Source organism: Procambarus clarkii, chromosome 54, assembly GCF_040958095.1.
Source record: "Procambarus clarkii isolate CNS0578487 chromosome 54, FALCON_Pclarkii_2.0, whole genome shotgun sequence".
NCBI lineage: Eukaryota > Metazoa > Arthropoda > Malacostraca > Decapoda > Cambaridae > Procambarus > Procambarus clarkii.
In genome coordinates this window covers 14,863,861-14,882,891 of record NC_091203.1, presented here as the reverse complement: position 1 = coordinate 14,882,891, position 19,031 = coordinate 14,863,861, and the positions used below count along the sequence as shown (strand labels likewise).

Sequence of the window (19,031 nt, the reverse complement as noted above, 5' to 3'; positions counted from 1 at the left end):
ACATAAAACTAACGATCCTGCCAACGGGCACCGATTAAGGAATGAGTAACAGGGGTAGAAGATGAATTAAGGAACAACTTTGTGTGGTATTACTAATTGCAATAAAAGGCCGCAGGGGAGTGCTCGCCTGGCTCTGGGCGGAGGTAGACGTGTCGCTTGTAAGCTGGTTGGCTGCCGGTGGACGTTTATGTTCATAAGGAGGGCTTTGGGGGCCGTGCCGGCTGGAGGGATGGTGACCCTCCTCCCCCCTGTGAAGCAGAGGGATACCATTAGCCTGGAATTTACTGGCCCATAGTCTTGCCTGGAAGTTGAAGTGGTCATGATATGTTGGGGGTTGATGTGGCGTCTGTGTGCGGCGTTCAAATTGTGACCGGGCATCGAGCTGTTGTTAAATCCAGCTCCACGGCTGTGTATCGTGACTTTGTGGACCGCTATGACAGGAGGACCTCTCACTCTGCCTGAGGGTGGTGGTTCGGTGGAAGTGTCGTTCAGATGCAGTGAGACTACCTATGTGGCTGTGCATGGTGCTCCCTTTGAGTTCCCCGACCCACTTCTCCGACTTTACTTTACCCGGTATGGGCGGGTCTTGAGTGGCCGGGTGAATGCTATTTCTTCCTGTCGGTGGAAAGGTATCCCGAATGGGACCCACACCGTGGCGTTGCGACTGAAGGACCGCCATCTCTTCGTCTCTCCTGCTTCTGGGCTTCACGGTATGAGTAATCTATGCGGGTCAAAACCGGACCTGTTTTACGGTGCGGACTATCAGGCCACCAGGCTTCGGGTTGTGATGCGAGCCGGGTTTGCCCGGTGAACCTTTTCAGGGAGGATTTTCCCCCATTGGCAGCCCCGGATGTGTTTCCAAGAGCTCCTGTGATGAGTGATGATTTCCAGTCGTCTGTTGCCCCGTTACTGATCCTAGATGTGGTTGAAGGTATGGGTGTCGGAGTGGTAGTTAATGCGACCCCAACTCCCCCATTTCGGCCACCCCTGTCTGCCCCATCTCCAGTCAGGTCTCCAGTCGTGTCTCCTGTTGTGTGTGGTCTAGTGTCCCCAGTCAAAGAAGCTGCACCCCAGAATGTGTTGTCTCAGGAAGCTGTGTCTTCGACCCGTGTCGATGTGTATGCAGTGATATCTTTCGCAGTGTGTGGTCTTGTTTCCCGGGTTGTTGAGGCTGGAATGTCACATGATCGTGTGTTGCGTGGAGTTGCGCGGCCGCCCTGCGCTTCTGATGCGGTGCCTCCTGGCGGGGATGATAGTTTCGATGACCTATGTCCTGTGTCCAAGAGGTTGCAGCAAGCTTAGAGTCTGTTTCCGCCTCATGGCAAGGCTTGGCCTGACGTCAGGGAATTTGGGGACTCCGGGAGTTCGTCATTAGTGGATGGTGATGTGGGCGACGATTTTGGGGTGCCTGCGGCTCCTATGGACCGTGTTGTGGCTCTGATAGTTCTGTGGTGGGATTGTCGTCTGGTCTTGTGTCTTTTCCTGCTGCCTTTGCATCCCCAGTTGCTGGTTCCCTGGGTTGGGAGGTTGTGGCACTGCCCGAGGTTGCAGGAGAGTGGTGGGTGGGGGGGGGGGGGGAGACTTGGTGATGGTTCTTAAAAAAAAAAAAAAAATCTCTTCCGGCGGCCCCTATGCCTCTGTCATCCATGTTTTTGCCCGCCGTGCATCTGCACTCGGTGATGCCGACCGCTGCGCGGCAGCCTTCTGATCAGCCGCTTTGTGTCACTCCGCTTTTTGCGGTGTTAGCCCCTGCCCCATCGCACTCTGTGACTTTGCCCCTGCGGCTCTGCCCGTTATGCTGTTTGCCTCTGTATGGCCGACTCCTGTGCTCCAGCACCTTGTGGTTCCACCGCCTGCGCCGCCGGGATCTGTACTGCCGCCCCCTGTACAGCATCTTCCCGTCAATTCCGCCCCCATGGTAGTGGGTGGGGGACAGCTTCTTTATGAATGACATTCAAGCAGCAGATAATATAACGGATATTACCACAAACTCGGAAGACTTTGAAAGAGAAATTGACAATATGCCTATGCACTCAGCTCCTGGGCCTGACTCATGGAATTCAATATTCATAAAGAAATGTAAAGTACCAGTAGCGAGAGCACTCAACGTAATATGGAGAAAGAGCCTGGATACAGGGGAGATACTAGCAGCACTTAAATTTGCAGATATAGCTCCTTTGCACAAGGGGGGGGGGGGGAGTAAAGCCTTGGCAAAAAATTATAAGCCAGTTGCACTAACATCACACATAATAAAAGTGTTTGAAAGAGTGATTAGGAATCAAATTTCTAGTTTTATGGAAAACAATGAATTGCATAAGCCAGGACAACATGGATTTAAAGCGGGAAGATCCTGTCTGTCACAGTTACTCAACCACTATGACAAAAGCACAGAAGCCCTAGAAGAAAAGCAAATGGCAGATGTTGTAGACACAGACTTTGCAAAGGCGTTCGACAAATGTGACCATGGGGTGATAGCTCACAAAATGAGGTCAATGCGAATAACTGGAAAAGTAGGACGCTGGATACTCAATTTCCTGTCGAACAGAACACAGTAACAGTCAGATAAAATAGAGTCCAAGCGATGTTAAAAGCTCTGTACCTCAAGGTACAGTCCTTGCACCGCTACTGTTCCTTATTCTCGTATCTGATATAGACATAAATGCACGTCACAGCTTCGTGTCGTCCTTTGCAGATGACACAAAAATCAGCATGAAAATTACATATGCTGAAGACATTGAAAAACTACAAGCTGATGTCAACAAAGTTTTCGATTGGGCAGCAGAAAATAACATGATGTTTAACAGTGATAAATTTCAGGTACTCAGGTACGGCAAAAATGAGGATCTGAAACATAATACAGGGTACAAAATACATTCGAATCTTCCCATAGTAGAAAAACAGCATCTCAAGGATTTGGGAATAATGATGTCCGACGATTTAACGTTTAGGGAGCATAACCAAGCAAATATCGCGTCAGCCAGAAAAATGATCGTATGGATTACGAGAACTTTCAAATCCAGGGATCCCATCACAATGGTTGTACTCTTCAAGTCACTTGTGTTGTCCCGTCTCAAGTACTGCTCAGTACTCACTTCCCCCTTCAGAGCAGGAGAGATTGCTGAAATAGAGATAATACAGAGAACATATATGGCACGCATAGACGAGATAAAACACCGAAATTATTGGGATCGTCTCAAAGCTCTCCAAATGTACTCTCTAGAAAGGAGACGAGAGAGATACCAAATAATATACACATGGAAAATACTGGAGGGCCAGGTCCCAAATCTACACAGTAAAATAACGTACTGGAGTGAACGATATGGAAGAAAATGTAAGATGGAACCAGTGAAGAGCAGAGGTGCCATAGGCACAATCAGAGAACACTATATAAACATCAGAGTTCCGCGGTTGTTCAACGTCCTCCCAGCGACAATAAGAAATATTGCCAGAACAACCGTGAACATCTTCCAGAGAAAACTAAACAGTTTTCTAAGAGAAGTTGCGGATCAGCCGGGCTGTGGTGGGTATGTGGCCCTGCGGGCTGCTCCAAGCAACAGCCTGGTGGACCACACTCAAAAGTCGAGCCTGGCCTCGGTCAGGGCTTGGGGAGTAGAGGAACTCCCAGAACCCCATTAACCAGGTATCAACCAAGTAAGTGGTCGCCGAGATGGATGTTCCTGACTTTATGCATCGCCAGAAGTGGTCGCCTGGTCACGTTCACTCATCTGTGGAGGTGTTGGCTCGGTGGGATGCCTATAGGAAGAAGTATTTTCGTTGTCTATATCCAGATAAATATTAATATTGATTAACTGTGCGTGTGTGTGTGTGTGTGGTTCTTGATTTGTATTGCCGAGTTTCCGAATATGCATGATGTGTATTTTTGTTTGCCCTTTCTTATAGTCTGCCGGTTCCTTGTGGCCCGGTATTCATTGTTATTGTTTTCATTTTGTGAACTGTACAGCTTTTGTTTGTGTGTGATGTTATAATGTTCGTTAAAAATCTTTACCCCTTCATGTTATGAAGAGCTTCATAATTTTGTAGAGTTTCAATATTTAAAACAAGTAAGTAAGTAATTATCAAAAGAAGGCACCAAACCGGGAAGGCTATGTAGCACCATCAAATACGCAAAATAATCAGAGGGCGCTAAATATCACCAAGGATGCCAATACGAGAACAAAAACGCATAAGGCGAACGATATCAAAAGTATCCGAGTCACCAAGAATTCTATCGAGGGACAGGTGACCGCGAGGGGCGGTCGGAAAGCAAGACACACGCTCGTCCTGGAAGTCAGGACATTCAAGAAGGACATGCACGACCGTAAGAGGGACAATGCAACTAGGACAATAAGGAGCAGGGCGGCGCTCCATCAAGTGACCATGGGTTAAGCGAGTATGGCCAATACGCAACCTCGCTAGAGCTGTTTCCCACCGCCGGTTACGGTGGAAGGAGGACGGCCACGAGGAAACACAACATTTAAGAGTACGTAGCTTGTTACCAGTAACAGACAACCAAGAAGCCTGCCAACGGGTAAGGACTGAGGAATGGATAACCGGGTAAAAGTCGGAATACGGAATGCCTTTACGAGAGATGGGACAAGAGCGGACAGCTTCCTTAGCGGCAGCATCCGCACGCTCATTTAAAGACACGCCAATATGGCTGGGAACCCAACAAAACTCAACCGACTTAAATTTACTGTGAACGAGAAACAGCCAATGCTGGATCTCGACAACTACCGGATGAACTGGATTAAAGCACCCGAGAGCCATGAGGGCACTACGAGAGTCAACAACAACCACAAAGGAAGACTGACAACGAGAAAGCAGGAGACGAAGAGCATAGAGAATAGCATAAAGTTCCGCTGTAAAGATGCTAGTCTCCGGAGGCAAGCGACACATATAAGTGCGATCAGGAAAAACAACAGAGTAGCCAACACCGTCCGCTGACTTAGACCCATCGGTGAAGACAGAAACGGAGCGGGAGTGAGAAGAAAAGTGCTCGAGGAAAAGGCGTTTTAGAACTGTAGGAGGGGTAAAAGCTTTAGTGATACGAGTCAAGGGTGTACAAAACCGCGGAAGAGGGACCCTCCACGGGGGCAAAGAAGGAACAACACGAGGAGAAACATCAGAAATACGAACGGAAAGAGAATCCTGCAGGCGAGATAACCGGACAGAAAGAGGGAGGTGGTGAAGAGGAACAGGAACCGCAGGAGGGGTAAAAGTTAAAGCACGACAGAGACGAGAGGAAGGATGTTGCAAGGACCGCGCAAGATAGCGAAGACAGTAGCGATCACGGCGGTCCTGGAGAGACAGGAAGCCAGTGTCAACATACAAGCTAAGGACGGGAGTCGAACGAAAGGCACCAGAACTGAGGCGCAACCCAGTATGGTGCAAAGCATCAAGACGGCGAAGAGTAGAAGGAGAAGCAGACGAGTAAGCAGGGCAACCATAATCGAGCTTAGACAGGACGAGAGAGGAATGTAAAGCAAGGAGAGTGCGCCTATCTGCCCCCCAAGAAGTATGGGACAAGACCCGAAGGAGGGTAAGGGACTTAGAGCACTCAACACGGAGGTAAGAGATATGGGGAGACCAAGACAAACGAGTGTCAAGGAATAACCCCAAAAGCTTCGCGGAATCTTTGTATTCAAGGGGATGACCATAAAGTGACAAAGAGGGACGAAGAACAACCCGTTTCCGCGTAAAAGTCATGGCACAAGTCTTAGAAGTAGAGAACTTGAAGCCATGACCTGTGGCCCAAGACGACACGGCATCAATCGCAAGTTGAAGCCGGCGTTGAAGGAGAGGCGAATCATCACCCTGACAACAAAGGGTAAGATCATCGACATAGAGAGCGGAGAAGACACCAGAAGGAAGAGAGGAAAGAAGACCATTGAGGGCAACCAGAAAAAGAGTAGTGCTCAGAACACTACCCTGGGGCACACCTTCGTATTGCTGAAAAGAGGGAGAGAGAGCGGTACCAAGGCGCACCCGAAAGGAACGACGAGAGAGGAAGCTGCGGAGAAAGAGAGGGAGATGACCACGAAGGCCAAAAGAATGAAGTTGAGATAGGATATGATAACGCCAAGTGGTGTCGTAAGCCTTTTCTAGGTCAAAAAGGACGGCAACAACGGAGGTCTTCGCAGCAAAAGCAAAAGATGGTGTTCCAGGAACCACATCAGACGAACGTTAACCATACGTTCAAAGAGTTTGCAGACACAACTTGTGAGAGCAATAGGGCGAAAGTCCTTAGGGGAAGTACCCAGAGACCCCGGTTTGCGAACAGGGAGGACAACGGCATCGAGCCAGTCCTCAGGGACTGACGACGACTCCCAGATCCGATTATACAGACTCAGTAAATACTGAGACGTGCTCGGAGGGAGATGGCGAAGCATCTCATAATGAATACCATCGGAGCCCGCCGCCGTAGAACCGCAGAGGGCCAGGGCAGAACGAAGTTCAGAGAGAGAGAAGGGATCATTATAGGGAAGCTGAAGATGAGTGCAGAAATCTAAAGGACGAGACTCAAGGACAGGTTTACGAAGAAGGAAAGATTGGGGAAGATGAAGACCAGAGCTAACAGAAGAAAAGTGGGAACCCAGTTCGGAAGCGACCTGCAACGGATCCGCCACAAGAGTATCATGGAGGTGAAGGACCGGTGAAACATCGGGAACGAACTTACCCGCTATCTTGCGGATACGCTTCCAGATCTGGGCCAGAGGGGTTTCGGACGTAATTGTCGAGACATAAGATGCCCAACATTCACGTTTAGCCGTACGGATGGCCCTACGGGCCACCGCACTCGCTTTCCGAAAGAAAAGAAAAGAATCGGTCGTCTGCCTACGGCGGTGCTTCTTCCAGGCTGCACGCTTACAGCGGACAGCCCGAGCACAGTCCGCATTCCACCAGGGAACGCACTTCCGTGGACCCCGAGAGGAAGAGCGAGGAATAGAGCGGAGGGCAGCGTCGAAGACAGTGTCATGAAAAAGGAGGAGAGCGCGAGAGAGGGGCAGAAGGGAGAGGTCAGAGAGAGTAGCACTGAGGGAAAATAGGGTCCAGTCCGCCTTAGCAAACTGCCACCTAGGGAAAGAGAGGGAAGGGCGAAAAGAGAAAAAGGAAACAAGGATGGGGAAATGATCACTTCCATGGAGGTCATCAAGAACCTGCCATGTGAAATCTAAGTAAAGAGAAGAAGAGCAGAGAGAAAGATCAAGACAAGAAAGGGTGCGAGTTCGAGAGTCCAAATGAGTGGGCTCACCAGAATTCAGAAGAGACAGGGAAGAAGAGAGGAGAAACGGCTCAAGGAGGCGACCCCGGGTATTCGTCAGAACGTCACCCCAAAGAGAATGACGACAATTGAAGTCACCCAGCAGGAGCACAGGCTCCGGCAAGGAGTCTAGGAGGTGTTTCAAATCAGGAAGAGAGACCGGGACACTCGGGGGGAGATAAATGGAACAAACTGTGTACCATTTCCCCACAAAGATACGAGCAGCAGAACAATGGAGAGGCGAAGGAAAAAGTAAAGGAACAAAGGGAACATCAGCCCGAATCAAGAGAGCAGAAGAATTAGAAGCCCCAGCAATGGCTGGGGGGGGGGAGAGAAAGGAATAGCCACGAAAACGACCAGGACGAGCACCAAGCATCGGCTCCTGGAGACAGACACAAAGGGGCGAAAACCGCGAAACCAGAAGTTGGAGTTCGAGGAAATTGGCGTAATAACCTCGAACGTTCCATTGAAGAATGGACAACGACGAGAAGAGAAAGGACAAAAACAGAGAACAAGGAAGAAACAAAGGCGAAAGACCAACAGAGCACGATAAAGAATATCAGGGTCGGGATCAGGGTCAGCAAAGTCAGGGTTAGGGGGCATGGGTAAACTGAGCAGAGACGGAGGGAAGGAAACGGGAGAACAGATCAGAGGTGGGCGGGCAGGGTCCGGAGGAGGAGGAGGAGGAGGAGGAGGAGGAGACAACGGAGAGGAGCAGTCAAGGACAGCAGCAGGAAGAGGGGGAGTAGAAAGAGAGGAGCGCACCCCAGCAAGAGCAGCAACAGAAAGGGAAGCAGGGGCCAAAGAAACCTCCATAGCAGGAACAGGGGGTGCAAGCACTGAAACGGGAGTGGAAGGAGCAACAGAGCCAGAAGGAGGAGCTGAGGAAGAAAGCGAAGCCTTCTTACCCGCCGGGGAAGAGGAAGGAGAGGAGCCAGGCTTACGCTTCTGACTTAAAGAGACCGGTGTCCCAGCAACTACGTACCGGGCAACGGATTCCAGTGTCTCAACAGGAGAAGCCGAACGAGAACACACACGACGGCCGTTAGGAGAGCGATGGACATCCGCCCGCACCGACAGGCGGCGGGGAGAGCCGATAGATGGAGGAAGAGGATGGGAAGGAGGATCGGAGGGGGACGAGGAAGGAGACACAGAAGACACAAGACAGACCGGGTAGAAGGAAGGGGAACCCCAGACAGAGGACCAGGAGGAGGATCCTTCGGGAGAGAACCCAAAGGGACAGAGGAGGGGGCAGTGGGCGCATCAGGGTCCAAGGCCTGGAAACGGTTGTGAGTCTGAGGAAAGCGGGAAGGACGAGGAGAGGAAGAGCGCAACACGCGAGCATAAGAGATATTAGCATAAGGCGGGAGCCGGCGAACCTGGCGCCTCGCCTCAGGAAAAGATAAACGCTCCCGGTGCTTCAAGTTGAGGACGGCTGCCTCAAGCTTGTAATGGACACACGCACGGGAGAAGGTAGGATGGGCCTCACCGCAGTTGAGGCAACGAGCCTGGGGAGAAGCGCACTCCGACTTAGAGTGACCTTCGCCACCACACAAAGGACAGAGAGAGACAGTCCCGGAGCAGCGGAGGGCACCATGCCCAAACCTCCAGCACTTGTTGCAGAGCCGAGGAGAAGGAATGTACTCCTGGACAGAGCACCTGGCACCAGCAAGAATGACAGAGGGTGGAAGGGTCCTACCATCAAAGGTAATCTTCACAACCCGGAGGGGTTGACGGCGCCTACCACGAGGGGGACGAGTAAACGTGTCCACCTGGAGAATAGAATGGCCCTGGGCAGCGAGGATATGTCGAATATCGTCGTGGCAGTCGCGTAGGTCCCGAACACCGGTCGCAACATGGGGCGGGAGCAAAATAGTGCCAACACTGGCATTCAACTGAACGTTCTTCGAGACCCGAACGGGGGTCTCGCCAAGGCAGGATAAGGCAGCCAAGCGGGAAGCAGCATCCTGAGAAGGAGCAGCAACGACACGCGTACCGAGACGAGTGGGGTTAAAAGTAATGGAGGCATCCACGGAATCAATGAGATGTCGATGAAGGGAGAAATCGTCAGGAGGCGCAGAATCAAGAGGGAGGAGATCAAAATATTTGGCCCACGAAGCGGGACCAAACAAGGCTTGATAGGTAGCAGAACTGGAAGGAATCGAGCGAGGGCGGCCGTGACGAGAACGGCGGTGAGAACCCCCAGAGAGAGAGGGGTTAAAAGGCGCAGTAGTTACAACTAGAGAAGGAGCCGCACCAGGGGACGAGGTAGTCACCACTGGGGGCTTGTGGCTCGACCCAACCACAGAGGAGGGAGGGGAGCCAGGGGAAGGAGTCAGAGAGGCCAAAGGAGGAGCAAGGTCGGGGCCCAATGCAGCGGAGGCTACAGAGCCCGGTCTTCCAATACGGACCGACTCGGGGGCTTGGTCGCCCACCCCACGAGCCTGAAAAGGTAAGCCAGAAGCAGCCGAAACAGGGGTTATCATCTTGACGAAATTACGAATTCACTCACGAATGTGCCCCCACACCCACCATGGAGCCACAATTAGAGGCAGGACACCCAACAAGAAGCTATCGCCGATCTTGTCGGGGCCTCCTAGGGGTGCGTCGTGAGTATACGCCCCACAAACGCCACCTTAAGAAACCGACAGTCCGTCGAGATCGGGTTCAGTGACGAAGTGGAGATTGACAATAAAAGGTTCCCCTCGCTCTCGACGTCGGGTACTGCAGTTCTACGGGTGCAAGAGTATGCCTCCTCAAGCACCCGGGCGTCAAAGTAGAAGAAGTCCAAGGGAAGAACCAGAACGAGCAAAAGGTCGGCAGGAAACGGCAAGCAGATAGGAGAAGAGGGGGGAGAAAAACGAAACAGAAGGAAAAGGAAAAGATGCCCAGCAGAATTGGAGAGGACGGCAGCAGGAGCACAAGGCTAGAAAAGGACAGAGGACTGTCCCAAGGAGCATCACACTCCGGCAGCCGCCCACTAAGCCCCCAGACGGCGACAACGAGCTGAGCGGGGAGGGGGTATTTAAAACAAACAACACTGTTAAACATCAAGCATTTAGAAAAGTAAAGTATAATTGCTAAAGAGCCTGAAGTCGCACCTTAATTAATTTTATTTTAACGTTAGTAGGCAGTTATTTTCGTTGTTACACGACTGACGTTATGTAAATTTTTTAAGAAGTGTATGAATATTTATTCACTAAATCAAAGAAACGACATTAGTAATACTTTCTTAATTAAGCACACGTCCGTTTACGATGCAAAGGAGAACCATGTAAATTGTTAACAAGTTGAAGAAGTATTTATTAATAAATCTATAATAAGAATAGTAAATTTTAAAATACGATAAAGAATGTTTTTAGACAGTTTAAACAATGCATAATCTTCAATAACATTTATTCAGAAAAAGACTAAGCAGAGAAGAGAGGAGAGAGAGATAGTGAGAGATTTTGCTAGATTCCGCAGAAAAATTAAAGTACTTACACAAAAAATAATGTCATCACTAGTCTATGTTAAGACCTATTGCAGCAGACGGGGAGGGAAAACATGATCAATTTAATGTGTACAGGAATTAAACGCATGCCAAAGAACCAGTTGGAAAAATCCAAAAAGGTAAAAATGAATATTGGGCAAACGTTCCCATAACGGGTAAGTTATTACCTATCATTATCATAGTTCCAGAATTAACTCGATATAAATAAAAGTATTTGACAAATGTTGGATTTAGACAAAAGAAACACAAGGAGTGTTACTGAGGGAGATCACAAATGGGTAGTACAGGGGAAGGGGGGTGTTAAAAGTGTAATCTAGATATTCAATAGCTGAACAACTAAGAGGGGGTAAAAAGATAAAATAACAGACTAACACAGACATTACCAGATACCCAAACAAATAAACTCTTACCAACAAATACCCAAACACCAAATAAACAAATGTATTTGCATATACAAACTCTCAAAAACAATATTGTCTTAAATAAGATAAAATAAATAAACCACACCCTAAAGAACACTAAACAATATAATAGAGAAGATATCACACACACAACGGTGGACTAACTGAGGGTTGATGGCGGGCCGGGCACCTCGTTGACTCAACACCAAACACTTTAGAGAAAAGGTAGAAGGTTCCCCACAAAAGCTGCCAAGACCACCATAACAGCGCCATCTATTGACTGAACCGTCAGTTACGCTCCCAGTGGAACAAAATGGTGTGAAGGTTCATGGACCATAAATTTGTATTTATTTGTATAATTTCAAATCAATCTGAGGGTTTCTATATTATACAAATATTGAAATGATTTTTGTGCAAGTTTTTTATCACGTTTCTGATTATGGCAGCAACACAATAATTTTTTGGATGGATTATTTTCCTTTGTGTTAGAATATTTTATTATGAGCAATTCTAACACTGTAAGCCTAAATGTATATATATACTATGTTAGGCCTACTCTTACATTTTGACAGATCAATTCCTGTAAATTTAATGAACGTAAATGTGTATCAGATATGAATATAATATAAATTAAATTAAAATGCATTATTCACAAATGTCTGTATATCTACAGTTAGGTTAATTTACTCAAATGTACAATAATTTGGTAACATAGTCGATGAATATAAAGTTATTGATCATTTCACACATTGCTTGAGTCATGTTACCTGTTGCTCTGGTCATGACACCCGTTGCTCTTGTCATGTCCCCTACTCTAAATGGATGACAAATTATACTGAAAATAAATAATACCTACTATGGCAAGCCGAGCCTTGCCTACTATGACAAGTCCAGCATTGCCTACAATGACAAGCCCAGCTTTGCCAACTATGGCATGCCCAGCCTTGCCAACTTTGGCAAGCCCAGCCTTGCAAACTAGGCAAGCCCAGCTATGCCAACTAGGCAAGCACAGCCTTGCCTACTATGGCAAGCCCAGCCTTAGCAACTATGGCAAGCCCAGCCTTGTCAACTTGAGCAAGCCGTACTTGGCCAACTTGTGCAAGTTGAGCGTAGTGCAGGTCTAGGACAGGTCTCCGCCAATAAAGCGCATCAATATAATATACTCCAGCCTGCTCAGTAAGCCTTTATGACAATGTACTCGTGGTTCAACCTGGACGCCTGGCAAATGGCGGTCGTCTGTGTTATATCTTGTTTATCATGGCATTAGTTGGTATACACATATAGGTAATCTTAATGGGTGCCCGGTGGTTCCCTATGTCGACTCGGGTACTGGGCTGGTTCCAAAAGATTGCACCAATTATGTGTTGGAAGCCCTGATTGACCCTGTGGTAGAGTCCATCTGGGCACCAAGAGGTTGGTTGATTCTCGTAATCCATCCTATCATTTTTCTGGCTGACGCAATACTTGCTGGGTTATGCTCCCTAAACCTTAGGTCGTCGAACATCATTATTCCCAAATCCTTGACATGCTGTTTTCCTACTATGGGCAGAGTCGATTGTGTTTTGTACCCTGTATTGTGTTTAAGATCCTCATTTTTGCTGTATCTGAGTACCTGGAATTTATCACCGTTAAACATCATGTTATTTTCTGCTCCCCAATCGAAAACTTTGTTAATATCTGATTGTAGTTTATCAATGTCTTCAGCAGAGGTAATTTTCTTGCTGATTTTTGTATCATCTGCAAAGGCTGAAACGAAGCTGTGACTTGTGTTTTTGTCTATATCTGATATGAGAAGAAGGAACAGCAGTGGTGGCAGGACTGTACCTTGAGATACAGAGCTTTTAACTGCGCTCGCACTCGATTTTACTTGATTGAGTGTTACTTTTTGTGTTCTGTTCGACAGGAAATTGAGTATCCAGCGTCCTACTTTACCGGTTATACCCATTGACCTTATTTTGTGTGCAATCACTCCATGGTCAAATTTGTCGAATGCCTTTGCAAAATCTGTGTACACGACATCTGCATTATGTTTTCCTCTAATACCTCAGTGATTTTGTCATAGTGGTCAAGTAGCTGTGAGAGGCATGATCTTCCTGCTCTAAATCCATGTTGGCCTGGATTGTGGAGGTCATTGGTTTCCATGAATCTAGTGACCTGACTCCTGATCACTCTCTCAAATACTTTTATTATGTGGGACATTAGTGCAACTGGTCTATAATTCTTTGCCAATGCTTTGCTACCACCCTTGTGTAGAGGGGCAATGTCTGCTGCTTTAAGCGCATCTGGTATCTCCCCTGTTTCCAAGCTCTTCCTCCACACTATACTGAGTGTCTGTGATACTGGCACTTTGCATTTCTTTATAAATATTGAATTCCATGAGTCTGGACCCGCGGCTGAGTGCATGTGCATATTGTCATTTTCTCTTTCAAAATCTGCCACGCTCGTGTTGATATCAGTTATATTTACAGGTGTTTGAATATCATTCATAAAGAAATTGTCCGACTCTTCTACTTTCATGATGAGTATCGGAGTGCTAAATATGTCCTCATACTGTTTTTTTAGGATTTCACTAATTTCTTTGTCCTCCCCAGTGTATGAACCTTCACTAATACGAATAGGTCCAATACTGGCAGGGGTTTTCGCTTTTGATTTAGCATATGTGAAGAAATATTTTGGGTTTTTCTTTATTTCTTGAATTGCTTTCTGTTGTAGTTGCCTTTCTTCAGTCTGATAGGAATGCTTCAGTCTCTGTTCGATTTCTTCAATCTACCTGTTTAAATTATTTCTTCTCTGTATGGAGAGTCGTGTCTGCTTAAGCATTTCCGTTAATTTCTTCCTCCTTTTGTAATGTCGTCTGCGTTCTCTTTCTACATTGGACCTCTTTCTGGCTTTCCTCAAAGGAACATGTTTCAGACACACTTCATATGCTTCAGAAGTCAGTTTTTCTATTCCTTGTGTAGGATTATTATTTCTTAGAACATTTTCCCATTGAATGTTTGTAAGTTCCCTGTTTATATTCTCCCAGTCTATCCTCTTATTATTAAAATTGAATTTATTGAATAGCCCTTCTCGCTTTTTGTTTCTCTTGGGCGTACTACCATTAGTAATGTTAGTTTGCACTTCAATGAGCTTGTGGTCCGAGTACGTAGTGTCTGAGACAGTAATGTCTCTGATTAGCTCCTCATTGTTCGTGAATATCAGGTCCAGCGTGTTTTCGTTCTTAGTTGGATTTGTAATCTGCTGACTGAGCGAGAATTTGTCACAGAATCTCAGTAGTTCTCTGACCTGTGGTTGGTTATTTCCAGGTTGGCTTCCTGCTATGATGTTATTGTTTACTATTCTCCTTTTTCAACTGGGTAGATTGAAGTCTCCAAGGAAGATGATATCTGGTACTGGGTTTGCTAGGTTATCAAGGATAACCAAGGCTATCAAGGCTGGGTTACCAAGGATAACTCTATTTTGTGGATCTGTTCAGTGAATTCCTCAACTGTTGCATCTGGCGGTTTGTATATTAAAATAATAAGTAGATTCATATTTTCTACCTTGATTCCAAATACCTCTACCACCTCATTGGACGAGTTCAGGAGCTCTGTGCATGCCAGCTCCTCTTTAATATACAGACCTACTCCTCCACTTGACCTAATTACTCTGTCACATCTACATAGATTATAATTCGGAATCCACATTTCACTATCCATGAAATAAAGCTTTGGTAGTTCTCCCCCCCCCCCCACTCTACCCCGGTCTACGGTGTGTTGTTTTGGAAGGGATTCGTCCAGTTTTGGTAGTAGGACGGGTGTTGTGTGATGTAGTACCTGTGTGCTTGTTGATAATTTGTATTCCAGTCTTGTGGGTATCTCCCTTCCCCTCTGTAATCCTGTAGTGGTTCCATCTGATTGTTCCTCTCTCTTATATTTACTACTCTGTTTCTGCCTTCTTCTAAAAAAAATCAAGTAGTATCATGTTGATCTTCCCGTCTATAACGCTGTGTCCCTCTCACGTGGAATTCCTAACACTGAAGATTGTAGCATCTTTTGTCCCTAATTGAAAATTGACATAATTTAGGGTGAAAGTATCTACACCCTGTTCCAAAACGGCATGTACCCCTCGCCAACATGTTCCTGCATTTTCGAGGATGCAGAAAATTGCATTTTGCTCGTAATTTTCCATATTTGCATATTCCTTTAGCGTAGAATTTGCAAATATGTTCCGGTTTGGCGTTTTTCAAGGTACTTATACCTGTGTCTGTCTTGTCTACATCTTTATTGGAGCCATCCCCGTCTTTCGTCCCAATTCCTTTATTTATGCACTCTGTCTCACTGTTGCTCTTGTCGTTTATATTACCTGGCTCTGCAATATTGCTGTTATTTTGTACCACAATACCCTCTTCCTCCACACTACTGCTGCGATTCTCTAAACTATCTGTTCCTGAGTTTTTTTTCTTTTTATTTGTAAAACAGAGCAATTACAGCATACAGTAACCATATAACAGGAAAGCACAGAAGAACAAAGAACGCAGAATAACAACAACACATAACACAGATCAACATAACACAAAAGTGAAAACAAAGAATAACATAAAACTCAAAAGAACACACACACACACACAAACAAAGCAGCACTACCCAGATGGAGCGTGCCAAAAGCCTCAGAAATGACAAAAGCGCACAAAGAGCACAAGAAAACCAAGGGTAAACTATAAACAACGAATACACATATACACAATAACACAAACACAAAACACACGCACTATGCGCCACACCACACAACAGCAGACAACACACCACAGAATCGAGAATATAATAACAGAACATGGTAATATAACACTGGAAATACAACATAGTAAATAAAATGCAGGAAAATAACAAGGGAATACAACAAAGCAATACACAGCACAGTACATAGATCAAAAGAAACAGAACACATTTGCATTACATAGTAAAATATCAAAATAAAAAATAAGAATTAAGGAATCGGTATAATACAAACAAACATCGGAACATAGAACACAGTAAATAGGACACAGATAATAGAACAAATCGTAAATAAGCATAAACAAAAATGGAATCTTACACATAGGTAACAATGAAATACAGGCAAAAAAGAAAAAAACACTAGAGCATTTTAACCCAGCTAGGTAAGAAAACAGGAAAAAAAAAAGAACCCGTATCACATAGCTCAACAAAAAAACGAAAGAAATAAAGTAACACAAAGCAAGAACCACACACACAGTCAATCATCTTCATATTTATCCGGATAGAAACGACGAGGGTACTTCTTCCTGTAGGCATCCTACTGTGCCCACAATTCCATAGGCGCGTTAACGTGACTACGTGACCCTCGTGGTCGATGCATGAAGTCAGGAACATCCAGCTCGGCGCCCTCCAACACGGAGGCGGTAGGCACGGGAAGAGGCCGCACAGAGGGCTTTGATACAGACGGTGGAACCACACGGGACTGAAGCACAGGAGTCGGCCGGACACAGGCCGGCAACATAGCGGGCGGAGTCGCAGGGGACGCAATCACAGAGGGCGATGGGGCAGGGGTCGACACCACAGGGGACGGAGTAACAAAGGACGACTGAGCAGAGGGCAAAGGCGTGGAAGACACAGACATTGACGCCAGAGGCACGGAGGCTGCCGGAACAGAAGCATTCGTAAGAACCGCCACCAAGCCCCTACCCTCTCTCGCAATCTCGGCCGGTGCCACAACCTCCCAAGCCGGGGAACCAGCAACCAGTGACGCGGAGGCAGCCGGAGAATACACCGGACCAGGGCCAGGCGACAACCCCACCACAGGACCCATCACTGCTGCAACACGACCCACAGGAGCCGCAGGCACTCCAACAGCGTCGCACACATCACCATCCCCAGAAGACGAACTCCCGGAGTCCTGAAATTCCCCGACGTCGGCCCAGGCCGCATTACGAGGTGGAGATAGACTCAAAGCTTGCCGCGAATGCTTGGACACAGGTCACAGATCGTAGGAACTATTACCTCCGCTAGGAAGCACCGTAGCAGAACCGCTGGTTGCCCGCGCAACTCCCCGCAGCACACGATCACTCAACATTGCAGCCTCAACAACCCGGGGAACAGGACCACACACCGCATCACAGTGCACACGTCGACACGGGTCGAAGACACAGCTGCCGGAGACAGTACAGGCCGAGGCGCAGCCTCGACGTCCGGAGTCACGAGACCACACACCACAGGAGACACAACTGGAGACTCGACTGGAGACGAGGCAGGCAGGGGAGGCTGAGGTGCGGGAACCGGGGATGCACTTGCTTCCACTCCGACACCCACAGCCACATCGAGGCTGGCATCAGAGACCGGCAACGGGGCACGAGAGGACTGAGAAGTAACACTTTCCACAACAGCACCTTCCGACAGGTCTGGGACTGCCAACGGGGGAATGTCCTCCTCCCTGAAGAGGTTCACAGGCCCGACCCGGCTCGCATCACATCCCGCAGCCTGATGGCCCGAGAGTCCGCACCGGAAACACGTCCGGGGCTGACCCCCATAGAACATGCATACCATGAAGCCCAGAAGCTGGAGAGACGAAGGGATGGAGTCCTTCAAGCGCAGCGTCACAGTGCGGGTCCCATTCGGGATACCCTTCCACCGCCCGGAGGAGACTGCATTCATTCGGACACTCAAGACCCGCCCATACCGGGCAAAATGACGCTGGAGAAGAGAGACAGGGAACTCAAAGGGAGCACCATGAACTGCCACATAGGTAGTCTCACTGCACCTGTCTGATACTATCACCGAACCACCACCCTCAGGCAGAGTAAATGTCCTTCCGTCATAGCGTTCCACAAAGTCATGATACACAACCGTAGAACAGAATTTCCAACCCGTTCTCGCAAATTTAATAAGTCAATATTGACTTATTAAATATGTGCATAGGTGACATACTTAACATAATAGTTTCCCTTGAATAGCTTCATAGAAAACACCGACCTTACCTAACCTACTTAGTATGTTAAGATAAGCATCTTAATGCTTCGTAATTACAATTATTACCTAACCTATACCTATAATAGATTAATTAACAATTGTAATTACGAAGCTATAAGATGCTTATTTTAACATACTATGTCGGTTAGGTAAGGTCGGTTTTTTCTATGAAGCTTTTCAAGGGAAACTATTATGTTTGGTATGTCACCTATGCACGCAACTAATAAGTCAATATTGACTTATTAAATTTGCGAGAACGGGTTGGAATTTCACAACAGCTCGATGCTCGGATACAAGTTGAACACCACATCCACCGGCAACATGTCAATCATCACCACCTCAACTGCCGGATAAGATGCTGGGCCAGTAAATTCTAGGCCAATGGTATCCCTCCGCTTCACAGGGGGGACGGGGGCCGCCATCCCTCCAGCCGCCACGGCCCCTAGGGTCCGCTCACACACACAAACTAGCACGGGACAGCAAACCAGGAGCTCACAGGCGACACATCCACCTCCGCCCAGAGCTAGGCGAACACTTATTCCTGAGTTTTGGTCGTTATCCAATGTTGTCTTTTCCCAGTCCGCATATATCACTGGTAGCTTTTCTGTGAATGATAATCTCTGTGACTCGGGAATGTTTTTCATCAGTTTAGTTATGTTCACCAACATTAATCTGTCATCTTTGCAAACCCAGTAAATTCCTTGCCTTTTTGTGCATCCTGGAGATAATTCTGCACAGCACAGGTGAAATCTTATGTTACAGATGCAACACTTGACGCCTACATTATGTTTTCCCAATACTCCCAAACACTTGCCACACCTCTCCATTGTCTGATGTAATGTATTGTATTTGTGCTTCACTGTATGGATCACTTGTTGATGTCATTCCTTTTAACTCTATATAAAATTATATGT

General features: G+C 47.2%; 1 protein-coding gene across 1 annotated transcript; it reads right to left on the bottom strand.

Annotated features, from left to right (window-relative positions):
- Window positions 1–16,447: 16,447 nt before the first annotated feature.
- On the bottom strand, window positions 16,448–17,802 carry LOC138352692 (calphotin-like). The gene is made up of 2 exons (XM_069305270.1): window positions 17,317–17,802; window positions 16,448–17,116 (listed from the first exon to the last, which is right to left on the bottom strand). Exons 1-2 carry the CDS (start codon window positions 17,800–17,802, stop codon window positions 16,448–16,450), a joined length of 1,155 nt encoding a protein of 384 aa, XP_069161371.1.
- Between the last annotated feature and the right edge of the window lie 1,229 nt (window positions 17,803–19,031).

Coding starts and splice junctions, on each gene's coding strand:
- LOC138352692 (XM_069305270.1), bottom strand. CDS start 17,802: ATGAATGCAGTCTCCTCCGGGCGGTGGAAGGGTATCCCGAATGGGACC. Junction 17,117..17,316: donor TCGAGGCTGCGCCTCGGCCT/GTACTGTCTCCG, acceptor CCTGTGTCCAAG/CATTCGCGGCAAGCTTTGAG.